Genomic DNA, 17431 nt, shown 5'->3' with positions numbered 1-17431 from the left:
ATTCCAATTTTTGATTTTATGAGTGAACTTAAAAGTCGCATGTAGGGTATTTAGCGACTGACTTGTCAGTGATTTTACCTTTACTTAACCTTATTTCGCTGCGTTTCGTTTGCTGCTTATCAAGGCGATGTAACGCACACAAGCATGAAAACACACATTAAAAAACAGACACACACTCACGCACGGAGAGATAAACGCACACATAGCCGCACTAATTGCTGTTTACTCAGGGCGCAATTTTCTTTCCGACACTCAGAGAAAAAGTGGAGGCATAACTCGGAACGCCGAGGGCCATTGCCCGCAGTGCTTCTTGTTGTTGTGGCTGTGTCAACTGCAACTCACTAATCTCGCACTATCTCACACACACAGATACTCACTCACACACGCGCACGCCGTGTATCTGCGCGGTGCCATCTTTCTTTGGCGTTTTATTTATTTTACCAAGAAACAAATAGTTGCCGCAATGCAAACGGACGATCATAAAAATTTAATTAACTTTTATGAACTGGGCAAATAGTGTAGGAAATGCATTAAACGCAGCGCAGAAAAACTAGAAAAACATTTACCCAAGATTCCCCCGGCTCTGAAAGATCTATTTACCTTTTTTACGATTTTTCATTTGCGCCGTGTTTCTTTATTTGTTTGCCGATGTCTAAGCAAATGTTTTCGCCAATGTTTGCAGTAGTTTAATTAATATTTCAATGCTAATATTTAAGGGGGCCCAATGAGCAGAGGGGGTTAAGAAAATAGTTGTTAAATTGGCAGAGATTTAACCATGAAAATAAAAATTCAGTTATGCCTCTTTTAAGTTAAATATTTTAAATGTATTACTGCATAAAATTGAACTGGTCCTAATTCTATGCACACATCTGTAGGTGTGTGTTTATTTTGGGACTGTTTGCTCGTAAAATGCAAAAATTGAAATGTAAGCAAAACTAATTGGCAATTTTCAATTGGAAATTGCGTGCAAATTTATTTTAATTTTGCACCTGCGTTTGCCAGCCCCATCGATGTTGGCAATGCAAATATTTTTAGAAAGCCAAAGGAGGGAAAACCCATCACCACCCACCCCCTCGGCATTTTCCTTTTTCCAGCCCGGTGTTTGTTCAAGTTATTTGGCTGCTCGGCTGCCACCTGGGCCCAGAGATAAGGAGAGGAATTCGAATTTGCCAGCTCGCATTGTTGGATTTATTTGCATGGCATTATGCGACACATACTATGCATACCAGATAAATCCATATGGACACCACTGGAGGAAGGTGCCCTGCCAAGGTGGCAAATATTATTTCACACATGTGTAAAATATAAATCACTTTATTGCAGCCAATTTGCACAAACGATTTGCTTTGACTGCGATTCCCTGTTGGCCATGTATGCAAATTGTGTTTGTTGTCTGCACAAAACTCCCAGCCAAATCAGCCACTTTAATTGGAAGCTGCCTTTTTGGGCCATTTTTGATTTGTGCCTTTCGAATTTAGCTGGAATATTTCGAGAGATATTCGTTTGCCCTGGACGGAGCCAAGGAGTTTTGTTTTTGTTGATTTATTGCAAGAAATGTACGACAGCCACAATGTTTATTTATACGAGCCCCCTTCCCTTTCATCAGGATTCCGAAAAGTTTGTCTGATTGTGTAAATGCTTATTTGCACAGCCAGCATTTTAAATGTTTGCAGAGCAATGCTTCATTAAAAGGGCGAAAACGCTTGCTGCTGAATCGATCATTTCATATATATTTTGTGTTTGCCGAACAACCATATACCAATATTTAAGTGGGTTCCCCCACTGTCGAAAGTACTTTAAGTGAATGCCACCCCTGAATAGTGGGTTCCGAGTTAGGCCACAAAATAAACTCGCTGGCTTGATGCAAAAGTATCTGACCTGACATTATCGATTGACCTGCCCAGAGCAGCGGAAAACTATTTTTGCATCCCTTCGCCAGGAGAGGAAAATGTAGAAAAATAAAACTAATAAACGACGAGAAGCAACGACAGCGACGCTTTTATGAACATAAATTTTGAAAGCCTTTAATGGCGAGCGAGCACAACGACAACAACAAATGGCAACCGCAGCTGTTGCTACGAATTTTTGCAACATTTTCCTCTGTTTTCGGAATCGGCTGCACAAATAAATTGCGCATAAATCGTGGGCAACATAAATTTTACATGCTGCCCGGCGTTTGCGGACTGAAAACAAGTTGAAATTATGTGAGCGAGGCGGGCATAATTTATGCGATCGGATGGGGAGGCAATTAAAATATTTGTGCCAACTAACAAATTTCCTTAATTAAAAATATCTTGAGCTATGCAATATCGAGTGGGAAAATGTAGGCAACAAAGTGTAGCTGACCATATTCAGTCTTCACCTCTGTCGAAATGAACTTAAGTTACTGCCTATGATTAAGAGTTGACTAAGCCAGCTTATCAAAAGTTTAGAACTAACAAACTTTCGTTTCTCCTTCGTTTTTTTTCAGCAGTCACGCGCCCGCAAAAACTCCACCAAAGCAAACAAACTGAATGCAGCCGCTGCATCAGCAACATCGCCTCGTCTAAGTCCAGTGCCTGCAGCAACACTGTTGCCGCAGCAATCGCCAAATACCACATCAGCAACAGGCAACCTGCAGCAGCAGCAACAGCAGCAGCAGCAGTACCAGCAGCATCAGCAACTTTTGTCGCAGCAGCAACTACTGTCGCAGCAGCAACAGCAGTACCAGCAGCCGCAGCAGCAACAGCAGCACTTCCAGCAGCAGCAGCAGCACTTGCAGCAGCAGCAGCACGCACAGCAGCAACATTTGCCACAGCAGCAACATCAGATAACCGCACAAATCCAAACCATGAAGGATCAACCGCAACAGCCCATGGTGAGTCAATCGGTTTCGATTTCCTATGCCATTGACCTTTTCGTGTTTCGAAACCCCCCCTCGCTTCCCCGTTGGTCAGTCAGCATTGATTTCCATTTCGTTTTCCATTTCAAGGCAGCCAAATACGAAATGCAAAATACAAAATAGAAAACACAACAAGCCCATAAATCCGCATGGCCACATTGCGTATACGTCACGTGGCCCCGGGCCCAATCAATTGCAGCTGTGCAAACTCATACACGCCACAGCCAGACATCGTGTATACGTATATATAGTAGATATAGTTCCCCATTCATTCATAAAGATTTTGTCGATTTTTATCAATGATTGCTAAATGCTTTTGAAAACAAAACAGAAAACAAACAGGTGCAGATAAATTTCAGACGCAGGAAGCCAGCTGCCTGGCAACTCAACTTGAATACACTGGGGCAAAAAATGTGTAGAGTTCATCACAACTACTTAAAGTGAAGTGTACATATTCCTAAAATAGGATGCGCACAATAAGTAGGAATTTATGTGGGAACTTGACTTATATAAAGTGATGAGTATCTTCAAAGCATACCAATTACCTTTTTTTTATGTGTAATCCGAATTGTGTGTGCTTTAATTTTTACATTTTATTTGAATTTTATTGTGGCCGCCTGCCACTGCTCCCCACTTTCACTTTCATAACTTTTCTGCGCGCTCGTAAAAATGCAAATGAAAACGGGTTGAGTTTTTGGGTCTGGCCGGCAGTCTGGCTTTGTTTTTCTGGCTTATTTCTCGTTTTATTTCCTTTCATGGCGCTTCCTGTTTATTCAGGGAGCAAAAATGTAGCATAATTTGAGGCGTGTTAATTAACAGTGGTGTTTTGTGTACGCCGCGGAAGTTGTAACTCAGGCAAAAAGGAAATTTCTGTTTTGGGGCCTGGAGCTTGCCACCAATTAGACTGAGCCTAATTAGGGCACACAAAATATGATTTATGACTGGCCAATCCAGGCTAGCTTTGGCTACATAATTCATGTCAGTTTTCAACTGTTTTTATGGCCAAAATGCTTATTTATGAATGGTGTTGCAAAGGAGTCGTGGAGGTAATGGCATTGAGTTGCGTTGGGTTTAGTCTAGACCTGGAATTAATGGGGATATGGGTAGAAAAAATGACCAGGAAGCGCATAATACTTCGCTTTTTTAAGAACTTTACCCAAAATGGAAAGGAAACCGAGAAAATTCCCATTCAATTTTTTTTAACTTAAAGTGCATATGATTGAATGATTATTAATGTTCGTTTCATCTTTGTTACCAGGCACCCATGGCCTTCTACCCCACATGGCAGGCGGATCCATCGCAGGGCTGGCAGAACCAGTTCATACAGCAGATACCACAGAACACACCGGCCATAACGTCCTTGAACTCCCTGGACTTCCAGACGCAGTCGTATGCGTATCCCTCGAACGGCTACGTGCAGTCGGGATTGGGATTCGATCCCAACTACGGTAGGTCGCCATATGCGGCGCCAGTGCAGCGCTACGACTTCCAGAGCCAGCAGCTGTCCACGGCTCCGTCGGCCATCAACCAGGTGGGTCTGCAGAGTGTGGCGGGATTCGCGCCCAGCTACGCAGGGCAGGTGTCCGCCGCACCAGTGCCTCCGTCGCAGCAGCAACAACAGCAGCAGCAGCAACAGCAGCAGCAGCATCTGGGAGCGGACCTGAACAAGACGATGTCGGGAAACGACACGCCTGGATATCCGCGGGTGAGCAGCGTGCCGCCGCGCTCACTCAACTGTAACGGGTATTCAGGCGATTACAGCGGTTCCCCAGCCACCAACAGCAACAACAACAGCAGCAGCAACACCAGCAATACGAACAACAGCAACCCCAGCAACAACAACGCCACCACAGTGGTCAGCGGAGGCACCACCACGCCAGCCCCACCTCCTACAGTGGTGGCCCAGCCCGCCTCCTCGCCCATGCAGCCACCCAACCAGGCGGTGCCCCAGTCGCCCACGCGCAGCAACATGCTGCAGCAGCAGCAGCAACACCAGTCGCCCACGGGCAACGGGCTGCAGCCCTACGTGGCACCGCAGCAGCAGCAACACCTCTCCTCGCCACCGATGCAGGACTGGAACTGGCAGCAGCAACAGCAGCAGCAGTCTTTGGGCGGCGAGGGATATGCCCAGGGTGAGAGACTTCATCTGAACACACGCATCAAGTCGATGATCATGCGCAAGAGCGATCCCAAGGATCCGCCGCAGGACCTGCAGCAGCAGCCGCAGCAGGTGCAGCAGCAGCAGTCGGCGGTGCAGCAGCAACAGCAGACCGGTCATTTTTTATCGTATAGCCACCATCTCCGGCCCGAAGCGGCGCTGAGCGCCAACGGACCGAGCAATGCCACGCCCACCCACCCACTGCCCAACCTGCAGCAGCAGCAGCAGCAAGTGCAGCAAGTGCAGCAGGTGCAACAACAGCAGCAGCAACAGCAGGCGGTTGGTGGGCCAGTGGCTGCCGAGCCGATCGGAGGTGGTGGCGATCATATCTGGAAGCCGCACCACGCCAACTCGTTTAAGAAGCCCAGCGTGGTTAGCGGCTATCCGGCATCAGGACAGGATGCACAGTTGCAGCTGCAGTTGCAGCAACACCAGCCAGGACAGCACACGACCATCAACCACTCGGTCGATCCGCCAGTGGTGCAACCACAACAACATCCTCCAGTAGCTGCTGCCCAGCCCAAGAAGTCGCGAAGTCGCAGCAAAGCCAGTCGAGCAGCGGCGGTGGCAGCAGCAGCAGCGGAGGCAGCGGCGGAGATCGATCGGGATCGAAACTCCACGGATCCAGGAGGTGGTGGCCTGAAACCGCTCAGTGCTCACTATCCCCCGCATCCACATGCCGCCGGAGGACCGCCACCGGGCCAGGACTATCATTCGCAGTACATCAAGACCGAGCCCGGCTTACTTGGTCCTCCACAGCCAAATAAAATGGAGGGCTACGAGCGAAACTACCAGAACTTCATCCAGTATGCGGACTTCTGCCAAAACGATGGCCAAGGACAGCCCGTGCAGCAGCACCATGGTCATGGGCAGCAGGACTACGCCGGCTATCATCACAACTCCGCCTATTATGGCGCCGGAGCCAGTAGTTTTCAGCAGAACTTCCAGCAGAACTTTGTCCCGGGATACCAGCACTCCACCTACGGTGGCAGAGGGAAGCCGCCTGCCAACCAACCGCACCAGATCCACGGACATGGTCAGAGTTTGATGGAACTGGATCGCAAACCGGATACCAACAGCATCATACCACTGCCCACGAACTACGAGAAGGATATACCCGCCTATCCCATTCCACCGCATCGCTATGCCCTGGGACACGGAGCTCCTCCGCACTTGAGTCACCACGGCATGCTGGAACCCAAGATCGAGGACATGGGAATGCTGGGGCACGGTGGAGGGTATGCCTATCTGGGGAGTGAGGGAAAACCATTGAACAATGGGTTCTCCTGTTGCCGACAGGGTGGCACTCGTCCACCCACCGCGGAGCACTTAAAGGACGGAACCTGCCTGGGATTGGGTATACAACCCAAGGAGGAACTCATCGACGAGGACGAACTGATAGACACCCATGGCAATGGGCTCAAACCCATTGGTGGTGTGGGCAAAGCCAAGGGAAAACAGAAGCCCGATGAAATCCCTGAGATTGTGGTGAAGCACGAGAAGATCAACCCCATGTTTGACACCACAGATCGTCTGGAGAAGGGCAACAAGACAGAGATTCCCGAGTGCGAGTGCTTCCAGTCCGACAAGAATCCTCCGGAGCCGGGTACTTACTACACACATCTGGGTGAGTTTGGCCTTGATCTATTTACATCAGAACCTTAAACTAATTGCAATGCATCTTGGTTTAGGCACGGCTTCGTCCCTAATGGATTTGCGAAGAGAATTCGAGGAGCGTTGCAACCTGACGGGTCGTCAGTTGAGAATCGAGAAGATCGTCTACACGGGCAAGGAGGGCAAGACTTCACAGGGATGTCCGGTGGCCAAATGGGTCATCCGGCGGGCTGATCTCGAAGAGAAGATTCTGGTGGTGGTCAAGAAACGACCGGGTCACAGGTGGGTTTCCTACATCATTGAATACTTCTTTAAGATTGATAATTTTCTATATTTATTATCCAGATGCATAGCTGCATATATTGTAGTGTGTATGGTGGCCTGGGACGGAATGCCTCGTCTGGAGGCGGACAACGCCTACAAGAATTTGATCCCGAAGCTGAACAAGTACGGCCTGCCCACCACGCGAAGATGTGCCACCAATGAGAATCGCACCTGTGCCTGCCAAGGTTTGTACCCAACATCCAGTCCATGGAAATTCTTATAAATATAATCTTTTGTTTCTCCAGGACTCGATCCGGAATCGTCGGGCGCCTCGTACTCCTTCGGCTGCTCCTGGTCGATGTACTACAATGGCTGCAAGTACGCCCGTTCCAAGACGGTGCGGAAGTTCCGGCTGTCCGTGAAGAGCGAGGAGGCGGCCATCGAGGACCACATGAACCTGATTGCCACCCTGTTGGCGCCGGTGTTCAAGCAGGTCTGTCCGCGATCCTACGACAACCAGACGAAGTACGAGCACGAGGCCAGCGACTGCCGGCTGGGTCTGGAGCCCGGGAAGCCCTTCTCAGGGGTCACCGCCTGCCTGGACTTCTGCGCCCACTCCCACAGGGATCTGCACAACATGCAGGATGGCTGCACGGTGCACGTGGCGCTGCTGAAGCCCGGCAATCGGGACACCCGCCTCCCAGACGACGAGCAGTTCCACGTCCTGCCGCTCTACACGATGGACGGCACGGATGAATTCGAGAGCGTCGAGGGTCAGAGGGACAAGCACCGCACCGGAGCGGTGCAAATGCTGGACAAGTGAGTGTACCGTTGAGTTTTGAGCAGCCGCTCCCGGTCACTCGGAAAGGAAGTCGATTGAAAACATACCTCGTTCTCGCTCGATTTTTGTTCTGAGTGTACTTTTTCTAGTGCCTTGCTAATACCTCCAATTTTTGCCTCATATCATATAGATTTCCCTGCGAGGTACGCGTGCGATCAACACCTTTGATACCGTGCAGAAGGCATGGCAAGAAGCGAAAGGACGGCGACGAAGCGGCGCCACCTGACGGTGATCAGGATGCGGTGGGGGATGCCAACAGCCAGAGCAGCTCCAGCAACGGTGCCCAGTCCCAAGCACAAGCCAACAACCAGCAGAGCAGTCCGCCAGCCCTGGGAGCCGCGCACATCAAAAAGGAAAACGGCACTGGTGTGAACGCCAATGGAGCGAGTGGCAAGTCGAAGGGCAAGGGAAAGTCCAACCAGTCCAATAACTCGAGTGCTTCCACGCCGGGATCTGCGCCTCCGTCGACTCCCTCGCCGCGGTGCCAGACTCCAGTAACTAACAATCCCAGTCCGGCGGGAAGTGCTTTTAGTACCCCACCCGTCCACGGATCCAATGCCAATCCCCAAAACAATGGTGGCCAAGCCACGGGCAATCAACCCGGACAGCTCATGAGCTCCAACTCCAGCCTGATGAACATGGCCACCATGATCGACACCTTCACGGATGCCCAGCTGCAGTCCAACCAGATCTCAAGTACTGTCCTAGACTCGCCGTACTCCTATGACTACCAGACGGCTTCCTACATAGACTCCCGGAACTACTACGGGCAGTGGCCAACGCCCCATGCTCCAATGGGCATGCAGGCGCAGGTGGGTGGATTAGGAGGAGGAGGTCCAGGAGGAACGGTGGCAGGCGTGCCACCTCTGACACCCACTACTCCTACGGCTCAACCACAATTGGGAGTTCCGCCGGCGACTTCCATTCCCGGAGGTACGACCACCGGAGCACCAACAGGAGCTCTTCCGGCCACAGCTCCGCCTACGGCTACCCCAACACAGCTGGAAACGAGCAATGGCTATGGACCTGGCAACTACCAAACCCTCGTCAGTAATCCCGCATCGAATCTAACCAATCCCGGAGGAGTAACCACGGAGGTGCAGCAACAACATCAGCAGGCCCAACAGCAACAGTCCGCGCTGACAGGAGGAGTGGGGCCCGGTGGCCTGCCCGTAGTGGGTGGGGCACCTGGTGACCTCAAGAGCCGACTGATCAGCGAGGAGAATCCCGACTCCACTACCCTGGTCAATCACCATCACCATCATCATAATCTCACGGAGAGTAAACTAACCGCTTTGACGGCAATGCAACCGATGACGAACCTCGCACCGCTGACCACCTCGCACCATCCGCAGGAGGGATTCGTGAAGCCAAAGCCACCGCCCAGCGACTATACGGCCCAGTACACGGCTCAGTATCCGAACAACTACCAGATGTACCCGCCTCCACCACCACCGCCGCATTCGGCGTACTCCGCATATGATGCCTATCAGAACATGAACTACAACTACGGGTATCATCAGGCGTACTCGCCGTACGGAATGTATCCACAGCAGACGCCTCCACCCACGCCTCCTCCGCCATCGCCCAACTGGAACATGTATGGTCACCATCAGACGGGGTCCGTGAACTCAGGTTATGGCAGTGCAAATCCGGCTGCAGGAGCGGGTTCCTTGATAGCCAGCCATGGGTCAGTAGCTCCCGCGGCCGTGGGCCTCCAGAAAGCGATGGTTCCAGTGCCAGGACCACTGCATCATCAACAGCAACAGGTGCTACAGCAGCAGCAGCAACAGCAGCAACAGCAGCAGCAGCAGCAGCAACAACAGCAACAGCAGCAGCAGCAACAACAGCAGCAACAGGAAGCTCCGCAAACGATATTACCCGACCTGAGCAATGGCCAAACCAACTCCGATACAGTAGCAACGCCCACGCCGACTGGAGATTCCTCCAGCAATGACGCGGGTGCTGGCAACCCGGGAGCTGGAAACCAAGCGCCCGCAAGTGGAGCAGGTTCAGCAACAACGGCACCTCCCGTGGCCTCGCCAGGAAGCACCAATTCCAGCAAAATCGAGCCCATTGGCGAGGTGGCTGAGATCAATGAAAACATCGAGGCCTTCCAGGATCCGCAAATGGGCGGCGTGGCCATAGCCCTGAATCACGGCAGTGTCCTGATAGAGTGTGCCAAGCACGAGATGCACGCCACGACGGCGGTGCGCCGGCCAGATCGCCATCACCCCACGCGGATGACCCTGATCTTCTACCAGCACAGGAACCTCAATCGATGTCGCCATGGCATCGACGAGTGGGAGGAGAAGATGCGGGTGAAGAAGATCAACACGGACCTAGACAACAAAGCCAAAGAAGAGCGCGAGCGACTGATAAAGAAGGCGGCTGGCGAGGACATGGACGACCTCGACGAGGATGCACTGATGCAGGACGAGCCGGTGCCCATTAAAAAGGAATCCTCCGCCAATGGGCAACAGCTAAAGAACGGATCCAGCGGCAGTAAAAAGAAGAAGAGCAGCGATTCCAAAAAGTCCCAGGCCAACGAGCAGTCAAAAAACGAGAAGGTTGCCCTCCACGCACCAACACTGACGACCACGTCGTGGACGACCCTGTTCCCCACGCATCCGTGCGTGGTTTCGGGGAAATACCCGGAGGGCAATAGCAGTCCGACCTCGTCCACGAACAACGCGCCCAACGGTGGTGGCTGCCCCGCCCAGCAGCAGCAGCATCTGCCTCCTCCGCCTGGCAGTGGGCTCATCCACCCACCGCCGGGCACGCCCACTGGCACCGCAGCACCGCCGCCGCTGCCCACTCCGCATCAGCAGCTGCCGCAGCAGCAGCAGACCTGAATCTCTTCAGGCTGAGAGGCTACTACTGGTAACCAGCGCCGGAGTCCGCTGCATAGACCTAATCTTAAGAATCCACACAAATCAATCCTGTTCCGGGTTTAAATTACGATTGAATCTGGCGGCTCTGAGAGTAATAAATTGAACACATTTCAGATATATTCGAATTGAATTCGAAAAGAAGAGTATCTTGAACTTCGATTTAAAGTACTTTCAATTAACAAGTTTTCAACGCAAAGTTATTCCAAAAAGCTAGATTGTAACCAAAAACTTTGACAAATACATAAAGCACTAAATTTTTACTCGATTTACTTCAGAAATAATGAGGAAAGTAATTGAAATTTTTTTTCGAAAACCGCCAAACTAAATCGAAATGAAACTGAAGAACAGGATTGTATGACTGAAAATTCACTCAAAGCAAAGAAAAACGGAGACAGAAGATTTAATTATTTTTGTAAATGCGTTTGATTTAGTGTGCCATACGAGGAGAATTAGAAGAGTCCCCGGAAAAAGAGTTGCAGTTGAAAGAGTACAGTTGACGCTGCCGGGCCAGAGTTGTCACCATTCCACAAGAAAATACCCAGATACATCACACTTCACTCAGCAAAAATCACACAAAAATAACAAGTTTCTAAACTGAAAGAGCAGTTAGTTTAAAATCAACTATTAACTTTAGTTTCTTAAGAGCCAGCAACAAAACGATTTCTGTTAAATGAGTTATTTTTAAAGACAAGCAGGAAGCAAACTACAGAACTACAGAACAAGAACAAAACGAATACTACTAAAACAAAAACTAAATAAAGAAATTTTTGCTTAGAAACAAAAAGTCAGACTAAGAGTTAGTGGGAGTTGAAAAAAGATCATTGCCAAAAGTACAAATAAACCATTTTTTAACAAGCAACTAGAAAAACGTAAAGAATTTCGCAAGACAACAAAAGAAAATAGTTGGTAACAGAGAAAAACAGTTTTTACAAAAGAACTACACTACACTACAAGAGTTTTAAATTTAGTTAAATACCCGTTTTCCAACAATTTGACTATCCTTTGGGATTGGCTCGAACTTGAGTGGCAGTGCCAATCGAATTTAAATTGTATGAACGAAACAGATGGCGAATTTCGGTCATGAAAAATTATGTTTACACTGAAAGAAATTCCCCATATGCTCAGCTGAATTATCATTCGATACCAGACCACAAGCAAGAAGTTTAAAATGGTGCGAGCAGGACAACTAGAACTACAGCTAGAGAAGAATTGAATATTTTTGAGCTCGGGAGAAAGAGACAAACAGAGCGGCACACGCCTGCTGAGAAAGAGTTAGACCGATAAACGCGTAAGGCAGCAAGACATTTTTAAACTTTAATCATAATTTAAACTAAGTTTAAGCAACACACAACACACACACATGCAAAACACGAAAGTTAAATATATTTATTTATGCGCAAATCGACGGCAAATAAGGGGTTTAATTCTAGTTATTATTATTTCTGCAAGATTTTGTTTGAAAAACCCAAAAAGACTCGAAACCAATCAAGTATTAAGCACTAAACAACCAACAACTAATACTAAACTTATTTGCCTAACCATTTGTAATTGTTGTATAAAACTCAATGAATAATTTGCATCCATCCAAAAGGTAACTTACAATTAAAGATTAGAATGCAAATGTGGCAGCGCAACTGAATTTCAAATCAAATTAGTCTACATATACATATAAATATATTTTGCACAAAATAAAACAGAAGAGCGGAAAGGAAAGGATAAGCAAAACGGTTATTGATAGTACGATCCTTGATGATCCTGGACGAACGGACATATAGATCGTATGTAAACTGTACGTAATGTAATTTAAATGTAAGGCAGTGAAGAAGACTTTTGAGCAACAAGAAAAAACATGTTTTGATAAATATTTAAATGTTTATATAATATATTAATATAACTTATGATAATTGATTAACTGATTACGCAAGCCAACAACAACTATTATAGTTTGTAAATGCTTTTTTATCATTTTCAAATAAAAGCAAATCCTTTGCCATCATTAAGTTACACACCCCAAAACGACTTTTGAGTTTCGCGGGGCGCTCGACGTACACCTTTTACATAAACTATACGTATATTGGCATATGATATGATATGAAACAAAACCAATTAACACTCAACACTGAGCAGCATAAGTAATAAGCGGAAATAAGAAATCAGAAATTAGAACTCAGAAATCAGAAAAGAGCTCGAAGATATCGCACCTGACTTAGCGACAGTCGGGTGCAGAATCAGATAGAGATACGATATAGCGAGATAACTACATATTGTAAAACGATACACAACCCGAGAACGTATATACAGATTGTGAAGCACGAAGCGGATGGATGAAAAACGTAAATTATATTTATTTAAAGTACGCGCATGGAAAGCAAACAGATATTAATATTAAATAAAACGAAAACAAAGTTAAGATCGCCAGACTGCATTTTTCATTTGCAACAACGGGGGGTATAACCATCCCAGCACTTGTGATTATTACTTCAAAAATATTCTTTAATGGAAAACACTTTTTGTGGTGTACAAAGTCAAACTTATGACAATTTAGAGGCTAATGCTAGCACATTCGGAATCCTGTTTAAAACCAAACAAAACTCCGAAGCATACGTAAGGCTACAAATCATGTTTGTGGCATTTGGAATTGGTTGGAGATGCACTATACTTAAGGTAAAGATACTCTCTATTGCAACCATGAATATGTGCGCTTGAGTCGGGGTAAATTGTTAAGTGGCCACGCGGCCGTACAACCTATCTAGCCTAGTTATTTACATCAAAGTGTTCTAAGTACATGGCAAGTGATACTATTGCAGTGCAGCGGTTACAGATTGAGGACGAGGTCCTGCGAGTAGTTGTCCAGCGCCGTTTTGTTGAACGAGCCGAAGTTCCACTGCTGGAACCGATTGTCGGAGTCGCACTTGTTGACCACCACCTCCTGGGAGAATGGCAGCAGCTCCAGACACCTTCTGCCCTCCGTGCCGTGCTTGAGCAGATTGTGGTGGTAGTCGTAGTACCAGTACTGGTTGCCACCCTGGCTGTGGCAGTCCCACAGCCAAACGGGCGCATTGGCATCCCAGATCTGGACGTCCAGGCACTCCTTCTTTCGCCGTAGGCGCACGTCTCGCTTCCAGCTGAGCTCCCAGAACTGCGATCGCTGCGGAATCTTTATGTTGTCGGCACACGCGTACATGCCCATCTTGTTGTGCTTCTTTCTGCCCAACGTGTCCAGGCACAGGTTCTGATTGCCCACATTCTGCAGGGCGCCCATGGCGTAGGCCGGCGGATCGACTGGCGGATAGGTCTTCATCAGATCGAAGGCCACCTCCTCCATGAACCACTTGAAGGACTTGCACTTCAGCTTGGAGCGGATGGCCTTTTGCTCCGTCAAATCGCCAGGATCCACGCTCTCGTACAGACCGTCTCCGTGGCTGTACAAGTAGTTCTTGTACTCGTCCATCCACACCTCCGCCACTCGCTTGTAGTTCTGCAAATTAATCAAGAGTTAGTCTATGGGTCTAATTAAGTGATTGATTGCCTTGATAAAAATAATAATTACTGTGAAATCGTCGGCGAAGAAATCTTAAATAAAATTTCTTGCCATGGCTGCAATCAAGTTAACTTCGAAAGCCAAAAACCCCATTTTAAATGTGCGCAAATCGCAAATATTTTTCACAACAATGTGCCAAGTTCGGCTAGCTACATGTCACAGTAAACAAAACTAAGATATAAAGATATACTAAGAAGAGTCAACATATAAATTTCTAATTAGAACCAACACGCCGAGTTTGTCCGCAAAAAAAAAATAAAAACTTGTAAAATGAACTAGCGAAGTTCAGAGACAAAAGAACTTTTATGGGGTCTTAAAAAAAAAATGGGAGTGTCGTTGAGGTTGAATGAAACCCGTTTATGGCTCCATTCCCCATTTAGATTACCCATATAACTCTTAGTACTCTTATTCCTCTACTGCTGAACTCACCTTGTGCAGGTAATCGCCCTTCCTGGGACTCGGCTGATGGTTGCGAGGTCCGCGATAGATATGCCCAATGCGGGAGCAGGGCGCATCGTACATTTCGCCACCACACATCCAGATCTTAAAGCTGAGCTCATACTGTTCTCCACCCCAGATGTCCAGGCCCTCGTCGTAGCCGCCCAGTTCCCAGAAGAACTCCCTGGAAATGGCAAACAGACCGCCAGCCATGATGGGACTCTTGAACGGATCGGCCGGATGCTTTAGATCCTCTGGCAGCAAAGGCAGCCGCTTGTAGAAGAACTCCCAGTCGAAGGCTCCTCGGGCTCCCTCATCCTGCGCCCGGTAGTGGAAGTTGGAGTGGTCAATCACATCGATAAAGGGGCAAACCGCCGTCCGTTTGTTCAGGGCAATCGGCTCCAGCAAAGGTGGCAGCCAGTTGTAGTTGGCCTCCACGTGGGAATCGAGGAAGATAAGCACTTCGGCAGTGGCATTCCTTGCGCCCGCCGCTCGGGCTCCAATCAGTCCCGTGCGCCTTGGCAGCCTCACCACGCGCACCCACTTGAAGTGTTCCGCTATATAGGTCTCCAGTTCCTTTCCCAGATATTCGCGGTCACTGTGATCGTCCACCAGGATTATCTCCTTCATCAGCTCGGGCGGCGAGCGATTAATCAGACTGTGAACTGAGCGCATCAGCACGCTCAGGTATTCGTTGTAAAAGATGATGATCACACTGACTGTGGGCAACTTCGTTACGTACTCCTTCTTGCGACATCTGCAAGTGGATAAAGAGATTGTAATAAGTTGAATTGACAATAAATTATTCATTTACAGATATCCCTGCACTGATATAATTAATTCGATATCTTCCTGCTATAAAATAATAAGCATTCGAAGCAAGCTAAATGGTCTTATCTAACTTTGAAAATAAAACTGATTTGGAGCGTCACATTATAGAAGTACATATTTTAGGAGCCACTGCCTTATCTGGGGACTCCTAAATTTAGCAAAACTAAGTGATTTTTGATGAAGAACTCACAGAGGGTGGCGGATGTCGGGCAACGAGCGGTTAACCGATATGGAATCCGAGAGCAGGGCATTAAATCCATTTTCCAGGGACATTCGCTTCTCCAAGTCTCTCTGGGACTCATCGTCGAGCGAGGAGGCCTTTCCGCCCTCCCCGAGGCCCACGCGCTTAGCATCCTTTTCCATGAACGTATAGTCATGCCAGTCCTTCTTCACCGAATCGTCCGCCGGGGCAGCCATTTGAAGCTCCTGCGGGGGCTGCTGTCGCGGTTCGTCGTCCGCCGGATGCGGATTATCGACTTCTTCATCCACCGGTTCGGGCTCATCGATCTTCTGCAGCTCAGGATTCTCTTCGAAGTCGGGTTCCTGTGGTTTCTGAGCTTCTGGTTGCCTAATAGCTGGCACCTTCACCTGGACATCGCCGGAAAGGCCAGCCTTTTCGGGCACGGGCTCCACACCATGATGGACTGGCTTGTTGGTGTACGGAGTAGATGAGATCCAGCTGGTTATCAGTATGAAGAGAGTCAGGGAGATCAACAAGAGCAGCGAGGCCTTCACTATCCACTTGAGATTGGGTCGCCGCATCTTTGCATCTACGCATCTACGTGAACCATTAAAGTCGGTGGAGTGTATCTCGAGGTACTGGTGATATTGGTTTGTTAGCTCAGGTGCTGCCGATGTTTGCTGGTTTGTCTCTTTATCTGGCACTGCAACGTGGTCTGTGCGTGAAAGAGAAAAGTATAAAAGTAGAAAAATACAGAAACGTAAGCACATATGTATCTTTTTGGGTCGCACATACAAAAAATACAAGATAAGCGAGTCATTTTCACCAATACGAAAGTTAAGATAATAGAAATGATATTTTACTGCGCTGAAGGAACATCCGCTGGATGGATACCTTATCGCAGACATATGTCAACGAATGTACTATAACTTAGTCACTGGCGAAGCTAAAAAAGCTCGACTGGCTCTTCCACTCCAGCAAACTTCAAATGAGCTCTAAGGCTCTTTTAATCAAAGCCATTCTCGCTCCAACGTGGAGTTATGCCATCCAGGTGTGGGGAACTGCCGCCAAATACCAGCTTAATAGGCTCCGTGTGGTCCAGTCGAGAGCTGCACGTCACGCATCTGGGCTCCCCTGGTACGTGACGAACATAGTCATCGAAAGAGATCTGAAAGTTACCCTTCTTGGGGATCAGATTAATTTCCACAGCAGCCGTTATGCCGACAGGCTTATAGCCCACCCGAACCAACTAGCAACTATCCTAGCTGATCCCATCTCCCTCCGAAGACTGAAGAGGGTACACCCCAGCGATCTCCTTACCCGGAGGATAACATAACATATTACATTTTCTTTTGTACTTTATAATTAAGATACCACTTGGTCTCATTTATCTTTATCACACAGTATTCAGAGGAATTACTGAACGATTCCTTTTGAAACCTTAATAAATAGAATGACCATTTACAAAAAAAAAAAACTTAGAAATACTTAAGCGACTGACTTTGTTTATTATTCACGATTTTATACCTTTAATCAGGTGAAACGTCATCGGCAGGTGAGTTCTTATCAGGAGTTTGTTCTCACCTCTCTACGACTGCATTCCACTCAAAGCTCTATCCGATCGCGGTTGAATAAACCCATCAACTACTAAAATACTAATTAGCATAGCAAAACAAAAGTTTGCTTCCACGTCCGCGGAAATTCGTTTTTTTTTTTGGCTCTGTTCTTGGCGCTGTTCTAATGCCATTCACACGGGCACGCCATTATTCGACACAGCTGTTCGGACAT

General features: G+C 48.0%; 2 protein-coding genes across 6 annotated transcripts in view; one reads left to right on the top strand and one right to left on the bottom strand.

The window, feature by feature from the left end:
- LOC6610523 (DNA N6-methyl adenine demethylase) overlaps positions 1 to 11615 on the top strand; it is an 84036-nt gene extending 72421 nt beyond the window's left edge. For 2 of the 4 annotated variants that reach the window (XM_032718170.1, XM_032718169.1), the window contains 6 exons: positions 2474 to 2857; positions 4140 to 6666; positions 6731 to 6935; positions 6999 to 7162; positions 7223 to 7736; positions 7889 to 11615. In XM_032718170.1, the coding sequence (XP_032574061.1) occupies positions 2474 to 2857; positions 4140 to 6666; positions 6731 to 6935; positions 6999 to 7162; positions 7223 to 7736; positions 7889 to 10613 (6519 nt within the window). In that variant the 3' untranslated portion in view covers positions 10614 to 11615. Of the gene's footprint in view, positions 1 to 2470; positions 2858 to 4139; positions 6667 to 6730; positions 6936 to 6998; positions 7163 to 7222; positions 7737 to 7888 lie in introns of all 4 variants that reach the window. The other 2 variants (XM_032718172.1, XM_032718171.1) reach the window with 1 other exon arrangement.
- Positions 11616 to 12973: 1358 nt separating this feature from the next.
- On the bottom strand, positions 12974 to 17387 carry LOC6610522 (N-acetylgalactosaminyltransferase 6). Of its 2 annotated transcripts, none has more exons than XM_032718174.1 (4): positions 17171 to 17387; positions 15653 to 16358; positions 14623 to 15388; positions 12974 to 14130 (listed from the first exon to the last, which is right to left on the bottom strand). In XM_032718174.1, the coding sequence occupies exons 1-4, from the start codon at positions 17190 to 17192 to the stop codon at positions 13468 to 13470; spliced, it is 2157 nt and encodes a 718-aa protein (XP_032574065.1). In that variant the 5' UTR covers positions 17193 to 17387; the 3' UTR covers positions 12974 to 13467. The 2 variants fall into 2 exon arrangements, with proteins under 2 accessions (XP_032574065.1, XP_032574066.1); XM_032718175.1 differs by having other exon boundaries at positions 17228 to 17387.
- Between the last annotated feature and the right edge of the window lie 44 nt (positions 17388 to 17431).

The sequence above is a fragment of the Drosophila sechellia genome, chromosome 3L, assembly GCF_004382195.2.
Source record: "Drosophila sechellia strain sech25 chromosome 3L, ASM438219v1, whole genome shotgun sequence".
In the NCBI taxonomy this organism is placed as follows: Eukaryota; Metazoa; Arthropoda; class Insecta; order Diptera; family Drosophilidae; genus Drosophila; species Drosophila sechellia.
Note: the sequence above shows the minus strand (reverse complement) of the source record. Positions and strands in the feature narration are given on the sequence as shown.